General features: G+C 42.7%; 1 protein-coding gene across 2 annotated transcripts in view; it reads left to right on the forward strand.

Moving 5' to 3' along the window:
* The window catches only part of aatkb (apoptosis-associated tyrosine kinase b), a 73849-nt gene that overhangs the window by 40961 nt on the left and 22692 nt on the right, over positions 1-10196 (forward strand). Inside the window, exons 2-3 of one of the 2 annotated variants that reach the window (XM_031315060.2) lie at positions 93-226; positions 7839-7980. In XM_031315060.2, the coding sequence (XP_031170920.1) occupies positions 93-226; positions 7839-7980 (276 nt within the window). Of the gene's footprint in view, positions 1-92; positions 227-4704; positions 5010-7838; positions 7981-10196 lie in introns of those variants that run through there. The other variant, XM_031315061.2, reaches the window with a different exon arrangement.

Here is a 10196-nt window from a genome sequence, read left to right on the forward strand (position 1 = left end):
TATGCATTTGATCCCATTAATGTAGTCCACACAAACAATAGTGTTGTGCCTCAGCTCATCTTCTGTCTGTGTGTAACGCTTGTGTCCTGCAGTTGGCGCTCCGCTGAGTGAGCTGTCCTGGTCGTCCTCCCTGGCCGTGGTGGCCATCTCCCTCTCGGGCCTCTTCACCTTCGTCTTCCTCATGCTGGCCTGCCTCTGCTGCAAGAAAAGCAAAACCGGCTTCAAGGTGGGCCTCTCTTTTTAGAACTGAATTTTTTTTTCTTCCACGTGAAACATGAAAGAAATATGAGCCAGAAAGACAAACTGACACACCTCTGATCACTCCTACTCTCATTAAATCATATAAAGTTTTAATGGAGTCTTGCATAGAGATAGTCTAATGCTCTTTGCCCATGAACGATATTGCAAATGGCCTGAACGCGGAGCATTCCTCACAGGCTCTCATTAGATGTCCATTATATTCAGTACACAAGCTCTCCAGCCGTTTATACTTAGAACATGTTGATGGGAAGTGGATAGAATAGCGGACAAAGGTGGTAGAGGCTGTGTTTATGTAGCGACGGGACGCCTGCAGGTCCTCAGGGCCATCTTGTGTCATTGATGTAGACCCCTTTTCTAAAAATGGGTCACGACACCGGAGAAAATAGGACAGGGAGCGAGGAAGGCAGTGTGTTTGTGTTGGAGGAATGGCGGGGTTGTGCATGTGACTGCAAAAATGCTTAAATACCGTATGTGTCTCTGTGACTGTTTTTCTGTCAGCTGTGTGTTCCTGCTTATTTACCTACATGTTTAAATGTATGACCTTGTGGAGTTTTCTAGTAAACTAACAAAGATGTTTACATTCAGTGTTTTTCACCAGATATTAGTCCGTGTAAAGCTGAGGCTGAACAAACGTCCTCATAAAACATTTGCAAATCGATTTTTTTAAAATTATTTTATGTTACATCCACGTCAGCTAGCAGTCTTCTTCTTCCTAGTCTAGATCCACGATGTTCCACTTCCGGGATTGCTCAGTTGTAGCCGGAAATTCTGACAGATGTCCTTCTTTTACACCGGATTGCATTAATGTTTAGCCTTGATTACGCTACTTCTGTATGTACGCGCTTCTTCGCCCCCGTTGTCGACCACGCATGGCCAGATAATTTGTGCAGCAGCAGCAGCACCACCGTTTTGCAGTCACAGTTTCTGAGGGGTCACAGATTTCAGTGCAACGCCTGTCAGCTGGACCCGTCTATTATTAGAAAGCTGAGATCCGGACGCCAACAAAAGCGAGAAATTCCGGACCCCAATGGCCCTGGGAGACACAGCCCCAAATAGAACATATTTCAACCTTGCTTGGTATTTGCTATTACACGTTATTGAAAAAAAACAAATAGTGTCTTACCTAGTAACATAATGTAACGTTAGTAGCCATCTCTGTCTCCAATGCTGGCCATAGACGCGTGAAGCGCTTCAATAGACCCGCCCTTCAATAGCATTTATTGGCCAGGCATCAATGCTTACGCAAGGTAAAGTAACCCCATTTGTATAGGTCCTATCCCCTGACCCGGCTATCCTAACCTTAACCACTCTAGGTCAAATGCCTAACCCCAACCAATCGAGCTGCTTCGTAGGGCGGGTCTTGGCATGGCCATAGTGGGATTCGTAATTTTGCGCGCGGGAAGTGGGGGTGCTGCAGGTGCTGCAGCACCCCCTGGTGGCAAAGCTTTAAAACTGCGATGACAATAAAATGATAGCTTATAAGTATCTCTGGTTGTTGTTTCTGTTCTGTTTGGAGTATGGGAGGAAGAGAGGGATCCTTTTAGTAATTTTAAAATTATTTAATTTATCTTCAGTGTGTATTGGCCAATCAGATTTGTCTTGACGCGATTGCGATTCAGCTGTACTTCACGGAGGGGAGGGGCGAGTGAATTTTTAAAAGGAGACAGAGGTAGAGTGGTCCCTCCCCAGCACCCCAGCACCTCCTGCCGAAAATATCTTTCCGGCCATATTTTAATCGATAGGCTGCATAATAATGTCCACCCAACAATCCTTGCCAATAAAGTTTGTATGGTCTATTTGATAATACGACTAAATCCCCATTTTCCGTTGATGTTCTTCCTGATAAACATTGATTGATCGCATTCCAGGTGCAGTTCTCAACTGACTGCTGTCTGAAGTGACGTGATGACGCTGTCACGTCAGATCGAAGGAATTCATTAAATTTGAATATTAAAAAAAAAATTATACTTTTTTCTGACATGCACCTCATCTGCTGAAAAATAAATCAATAATGTAATTATTGAAAAATGATTTTCACTCGGGGAGCACAGCACTCCCTCTCAGCCACTAGGGGGTGCTGCAGCACCATCAGCACCCACCCTCCAACGCCCTTCCGTCCAATGACAAGTCTAGAAGAGCCACGTGATTAAATCTTTTTATCCGCATTTAAGTTACAAGACACAGACAACATTGGGACCTTCTCATCAAAACTTTGCTTCACAGCACCACTTTAGGCTCTGGAAACTTCAACCCAAATTAAATGTTTGAAAAAAACAATTGAAAAAAACAATTGACGGATAAATCAAGATAAGAAAGTAATTGGTTATACACCCTACTGTGATGCATTACACCTTTCATCTTTTCTCTTCTACAAAAAGCCCCAACTGTGATTCATATTCCCGCACGGCAGTTGAAACTGTCAAATCAACATGATTTATTCTTCAAATTGTAAATTTATGACACAACATTATGTAGGCAATTAACACATAATTCAGTCGACGTTTACGTGAGAAGCACACGGTTAAACCTGTCGGATGACTTTTCTCACAGACTCAGGAACATGTAAGATTGTTTGAAAAATTAGGTTCTCTTTGTGCAACGGCATTTATTTCAACATTGTGGGGTGGGCGGTGGAAATTATAACTGGGATGGCTGGTGGTCGTCCCACACGAAATTTTGGAACATCAAACGCTTAATTTCCTACATTCTGGTGAATTTTTCTGCAACAATGTGTGCCTTTTCTGCATGCAAATGTCTTTATTTATGTCAGTATTATTATTATTATTATTATAATCAATCTCCTATATTGTTCCAAACTTTCTGCAGATTCAAAACGTTACACGTGTTCTGGGATGTTTTATTAGGAATTATGTTTATCTTAACAACAAATATTTGCTTGCCACAGCATTTAAACTCTTTGACTCATTTACCCCGGCCAGTTTTGGGTTACCCCCCCCCCCCCCAATAATCAAAACTGGCCAGTGCAACCCGCCCCAAAAACCTATTATAATTTCCTTTATATAAATAAAGACATTTGCACCTTAACTTGATGCAGAAAAGGCACAAATTATTGCAGAAAACTTCACCAGAATGCAGGAAATAAAGTGTTTGATATGCTCAAAATTTAAATTTTGCTCAAAAGTGGAGATCTCAACACCCCCAATGTTGAACCCAAAGTTATGCCATTGGTCTGTAGCCATATAACAAAACATCCTGTCTTTTCTTGAGCACTGTTGAGTGTGTTTATAAGTGTGCATCTTGAGTTGTTGTCGCATATATGATGTGCCTCGTGTGTGTTTTGGACCACCCAGCTCGGACCTGTCAGGGTGCGTCCGAGGAAGGGGCCAGCCAGGGTGGGAGGCAGGGGGAAGAGAGAGGGCGCGAGGGCGTGAGGAAGGGCATACCCATGAGGCCACGGTGCATCCGGCCTTGCGGGCCCCCATCTGGAATTAGACACAACCTCTCCCAGAGCAGGAAGAGGGGATCAAGAGGAGACGAGAGAAAAGAGCTCTCTGTGTTTTACAGACAGGAAAGATGAGAAACTTCCTCCAACGATCCTCTCGGCTGTGAGAGGCAATAGTTTGGGGTTAAATATGAGGATTTTAGTCAATCACATTTCTTTAAATTCATTCAGGGACAACAGATTTAAATAAACCTTAAATCATGTTCTTGAAACCCTTAAAGGACAATTCCGGCGCAAAATGAACCTAGGGGTTAATAACACGTGTACCGAGTCGACCGTTCTCTGGGATATGTTTTCATGCTAATCGAATGTGTCTCTAGCTTGAAACAAGCTAGCGCAAACCCGGTGGTTAGCTTATAACGCTAGCCTTCGGGGCAGAGGGTAAATCGCTATTTCTACACCACCAACAAGGCTCAAAATAGCACCACACTTCAATGGTAGCATAATGAGGGTCCCTACATGTAAACCGAAGCATTGACAACTTTGAAAGCTAGCGTAATAAGCTATAAGCTTCCACTACTGGTTAAGTTTAGTGTTCAGGTTAAGGCTTGTAGTGATGAAGTGGAAGTTCAGGTTCAGAGGTCAGGATTAAAAGTGGACAGTCCTCGCAAGTATAGTGTGAACCAGAAGAGTGTGTGTGTGTGTGTGTGTGTGTGTGTGTGTGTGTGTGTGTGTGGCCATGGTTTTGTGGGGAGGGGGACTGACAGATGTTCTTTGGCTTTTGGGAGAGAGAGAAAAAGAGAGGAAGAGAGCGAGTGATGTCACATGTATAGTATGTGAACCTCCCCCCCCCTCCCACTTGTATTTTCTCCCCCACATTTTTGTGGGGGCTCAGTTTCTCTCCTCTCTCCCTCGTGAGACGACACAGGTTTGGTTATCGCCTTGTGAACTGGGAGATAGAGTGCTCCTCCTCCTTCCTCTCCCCAGCTTCTCATTTCCCAACCTCCCTCCCTCCCTCCCTCCCTCTATCCCTCCCTCCATCCCTCCGTCCCCAGCAGTCCCGGGGACAGTCAGTGGTCAGCTACGAAGCCTCTTCCTCCTCTTCTGGACTCAACAATGACTCTCTCTCTGCAGAATGATGTGGCCTTTTTCTGCAGCCTGCTCTTCCTGGCACCGCCAACCTCCTGCTGCCCTGCACACAAATGGGAACCTAGGGGGGGCAGCACTGAGTGTGTATGTGTGTGTCGTTATGTGGGTGTATTAACAAAACCAGAGAGGTTGAGATGCTGAAACCAAAGCTGAGGGCGTTTGACATGCCAACCTTACCGGTGGACTCTGAGGAAAGGTAAGAAGAGGAGATGCTGTGTTGTCACAGAAACACTGTACACTGAGCTTTGTGCTGCTTATTTAACCAAAAGGGAAGTTTTGTGGTATTAAGATGGAAATTGGGATTTAAAGGACAAAACAAATGATGAAATCATTTAGGTTTGTTGGACAGATGGATGAAATCACTTTGTATGAAATCTTTTTTTTTTTTTTTGCAGATTTTCATGTGAAAAACCAAGTGTAAGTCTGTTTATGCTGGTTTTATTGAGTCCTGACCAGTTTAGACAGTTGATTGATTAGCTGGAAAAACATTCATCAAGCAAAACTATCAAATATTATCTGATTCAGTTTCTCAAATTTGACGATTTTCTGCTTTTGCCCGTTTGATATCGTTGTATTATCTTCTGAGTTTTGGACTGTTGATTGTACAAAACAATTTGAAGATGTCACTTTGCATTCTGGGAAAATGTAATGGGTTTTTTTCTATTTGTTGATTTAGTTTCTTAGTAAAGATCTAATCGATTAATTGCAAAAATAACAAAACATTTCAGGATTTGCAGGCCTAGTTTTGGCACCTTTTACGGCAAGATGTATGGGAAATAAGAGATACTTATGCTGTGCTGTAAATGTGTGTGTGTGTGTGTGTGTGTGTGTGTGTGTGTGTGTGTGTGTGTGTGTGTCGATGTGGAGAGTGAAACCACATGTTGTACGGGAGGGCGAGCGGGGCCGTGTGAACATTTGGATCTGAGGCCGAGAGAGGGTGTGCAAGTGTGCATAAGTGTGTATGTGCTCGCATTCTTGGGGGACAGGATGAAGTTTGAGATGGAGGTGTGTGTGTGCGTGTGCGTGTGCGTGTGCGTGTGTGTGGCTGCAGCAGGTCACATTTTTCCAGTGTTGGGACCCCACTGCTCTTCAGCTCCCAACTAAGAGACTTTTATTTCGACATCCGGTCTGTGGATGCAGCCAACTCCCTCCCTTCTCCCCTCTTCATCCTCTGCTTCATCCTGCAATGTGTCTTCGACACACAAAAGGAATCATTCAGAGGCTCCTCACTGTTCATCCACACCAGGCTTCAGTCTAACACACTAACATAGAAACTCGTAAAAACAAAACAAAAAAAACATTACAACCAAGGGATTTTCAAAAGCTTGCATGTTCTGAAATATTGCAACTGTATCCGACATTGATGCATCTCTTTTTTATACTACTCATTCATCTCATCCATATCATCACTCCAAGAGCAATTACACAATTACAGAATAGTTTTTCACTTTGAGTCGATCCATCAAATAAAAAGAGAGTAGAAAGTACTTAAAAAATAGAGCAAGAGAGAAGGAAAAAATAAAAACATTGAAATACATGAATACAGTTACACGTAACGATATTAATAAATAGAGCAAACTTAGTTTACCTCAGGTAGGAAGAGCCGGTTTCTCATTACATGGAGATTTCAGCCATTTCATCCATCTTTTTTTCATGCAAAGAAAAGTTACCTCTTAGTTTGTATGTTACTTCTTCTATATTTTTTTTTATTTGGACATGTTGTTCAAGCCACTTTTTAGTTATCAAGTCCAAAGCGGTCACTGTCAATCTTCTTAACAGATAACACTTTTGTTCAGTTCTTTTTTCATGTCCAAAATCTCTCTTTGCCTCTCAGAGTTTATCAATCTCCTCCTTTGTGCCATTTGGGGAAATAGAAATGCAGTATCAAGTCAAAAGTAATTTCCCCTTTCTCATTATTTTTTGAATATGCTCATATTTGGCTTTGATGTGACTTTTTCTTTTAATATATTACATGCTGAGTGAGAGTGAGTCACAGAAGCCTTTCTCTCCAAGCTATGCTCTGCATGCTTCCAGAAAGCATCTCAACACTAAAATCATCAGGCTTACTTGCGAAGTTGTGGATTGAGTTTTGTGTAATGTTAGCACACAATTAATCTTTTGGGTAAATCAGAATGGCTTCGTTTGCACTACGATGTTTCCAATCGGTCTCACAAATGGCTCAGAGAAACACTGAAGCGGGCCCAGGACAGCTTGCCTCAGTTTATCTCAGCTCAATGGTCGAGCCAAAATAATCAATTTTGGATTGTGTTTTCTTTTTTTTTTTCAAACATTTTCTCTCGCTTTCTACATATATGTACATCGATGCAGTCAAATATTACATATTGCATTGAGTAGATATGCACCCATTATATGCAGGGGCGGGGCTAGTAGGGGTGCCCTAACCCCCCCCTCCGCCCCCCCCAATCCATTGGGCTAGAGTGCTGTCAATCTGACAACTGTGATTTCCATTGGATCAGAGTTCTGTCACTTAGCTGCCTGTTCTGCCAATCTTCCCAGCCCTTGTCACATGACTAATTAATGTTTCCATGACGACTATCCAAAAGTCTGGACACCATGGAACCAGCACTGGAATTGTTTTTTTAAAAGTGGCAGACTGAGCCTATAGAAAATGTGTTTTGTATTCTGATATACAATTAGTTTGAAATGAAAACAAGTTAAATTAATGATGAATGTGATGTTTTATTTGGCAGAATTGCATTATGTTGTTCTATCCTATCCAATATTTACTATATTTCTAAACAGATTTTCTGTGCTGTACTCTGTTAAAATGCCCCCCTCCCCCTTACTGATTATTGGTCCCCCCTGTGCCACCTCACTTAAAGATTCCTGGATTATATGATCTACAATGCCCCTAAAAGCACATCAGCGAAGCTTGTGAGGTTTGTTTCCAAGTTTTGCATGTTCATGTCCTCACGTCCTACAACCCGTGTCGCGAGTCTAATGCAAGCAACCTGTTCCTTTGCATGACCTTTGACCTCTCGGTGTTTGTGTATCTGTTTTCCAGGAATTCAAGAATGTGGACGGGGAGGAGTACCATGCAGACATGTCCACGTTGGCCTCGCCGGCCTCCCAGGGCAGCCCGGACGTCTACATCCTGCCCCTCACCGAGCTCTCCCTGCCGGTCGCCAAGCAACCTGCTCGATCAGGTGAGCCAAAGTCTTCACATCTGTTCAATTTAACCTCGGGACCCTTTAAACCAGGACTGTCAAACTTAATTTCACTAAGGGCCACAAAATTGGCCAAAAAGGGCCAAAATGCGAATCACATCAAGGGCCAGACATATATATTTTATTGCTTCTATTGAATCAAAAAAGTCCACATAAAGCCTTAAAAATGTCAGCTAAAAGTCTCCTTTATCGTCATATCTAAACGCACTTTATTTAAATGCGCTTGGTCTGGACTATTGGCGTCACTTTTGATGCAGTTAGGTTAAGGAAAAAGTCGTGGGTGGGCTTACGTTTCCATGGCACGCAGGACAAGAACGGGACGGTTGGGTTTAGGAAAAGAATGTACGGTTGGGTTTAGGAAAAGAAGAACGGGACGGTTGGGTTTAGGTAAAGAAGAACGGGACAGTTGGGTTTAGGAAAAGAATGTACGGTTGGGTTTAGGAAAAGAAGAACGGGACAGTTGGGTTTAGGAAAAGAATGTACGGTTGGGTTTAGGAAAAGAAGAACGGTACAGTTGGGTTTAGGAAAAGAAGAACGGGACAGTTGGGTTTAGGAAAAAAAGAACGGGACGGTTGGGTTTAGGAAAAGAAGAACGTACGGTTGGGTTTAGGTAAAGAAGAACGGGACAGTTGGGTTTAGGAAAAGAAGAACGGGACGGTTGGGGTTTAGGTAAAGAAGAACGGGACAGATGGGTTTAGGTAAAGAAGAACGGGACAGTTGGGTTTAGGAAAAGAAGAAAGTACGGTTGGGTTTTGGTAAAGAAGAACGGGACAGTTGGGTTTAGGAAACGTGACATGCAGGACACGATCTCCGGTCTCCTGGGTGAAAGTCCTGTGTTGTTTGACCCATCCACCCCACCAACCAACCTCCCTATGCGGATTTTCGGGTTTTCATACTACTCTCTACGTTGTAGAGGTAGGTCTCTATGTTGTACAGCCAAGCACAATGTGAAATGTTGCTAAAAATCCCAAAGTTTCCCAAAAAGAGAAAACCACACTGAGTATTGGGTGACTAAAAACATTTTATTCCTGTGTTTGGTGCAACCATGAAAAAACCTGGAGCCTTGAGTTTTAAAGAACCATACAGAGAAATGAAAGTGTTGAGTATTAAGAGTTCAAACTTGATCCGCCACTTCCGTTTATTCCACTCATTTTAGATATCTTCTTGAATTCTCCTTTTGAGGGTTTTTGCAAATAACCTGATCCCCATATGTTTCATATTAAAATGTTCAAACAAACTCAGCTTTCTGTATAGTGAGGCCGGAAATTTGTTCCAGAGCAATGTTTAAAAAGGGAATTTGGAAATCTTTTGTGAAAACAAACCTAAAGTCAATTGTTTTGGTGCTTGAAATGGGTTTACAAAAGTCTTGGGTTCACAAAAGTAGGGTAATATATGAATAAAATAGTAAATACAATGTCTAAAATGAAATTTTGTAATATTGCTTGTTGAGTAGGAGTGTTGTCAAACATCGCTTGGACTCACCGGTGCGTCTTTTGTCTTCTGAGGGTTAAATCTGTGAAATCCCTGCACTATATTTAAGAATATTTAAATTTTTTCTCTGCTGTTGAAAGGGATAATATATAAGATGAATGGGTGGTCAAAGAATATCCAATCATGATATCATCTTTAAGGGTTCGTCAGTGCTTTGTAATTCACGTCTTAAGTCATTTTGTTAGGCGTTAGTCAAAGTCTGTCCCTGGAGTGAGCACCGCCCTAACGCTGGCCCGGGTCAGCTCGGTCTCCACCTATCCCACAATCCCTCACTGCAGGTCCCCACAGAATGGACTCTGTGCTCTTTAGCTTTCCCTCTCTCCCACAAACATCTGCCTGTTGCGTAACAGCGTCCAGGCGGCCAGCCTACACTACTGCTTGTTGGAATGCCAGGCATGCGAGAGCACAAAAACCCCAGTGAGAATATTCCTCTTTCACTGCGTCGCTGTCTTTCTCCTGTTCTGCCTCCGTGTGACAATGGTCCTCGTTGTGTGTTAATGGGCTGATGCTGCCTGATAAACTTATGACACTAGAGTGTGGTGAGACTTAATGGCTCATGCCCACGCAGTTAACTCCCGGGATCAGTCTTCATTTAATCTCAAATAGAAGTGAATGTGATCATTTACATTCATACAGTTTGAGCCACACTAGTTAAATCGGCAGTCTTTAAAGCTTTAGTGCGTAACTTTTAATTAATGAACGTC

This window comes from Sander lucioperca, chromosome 22 (assembly GCF_008315115.2).
Source record: "Sander lucioperca isolate FBNREF2018 chromosome 22, SLUC_FBN_1.2, whole genome shotgun sequence".
Classification (NCBI taxonomy): domain Eukaryota; kingdom Metazoa; phylum Chordata; class Actinopteri; order Perciformes; family Percidae; genus Sander; species Sander lucioperca.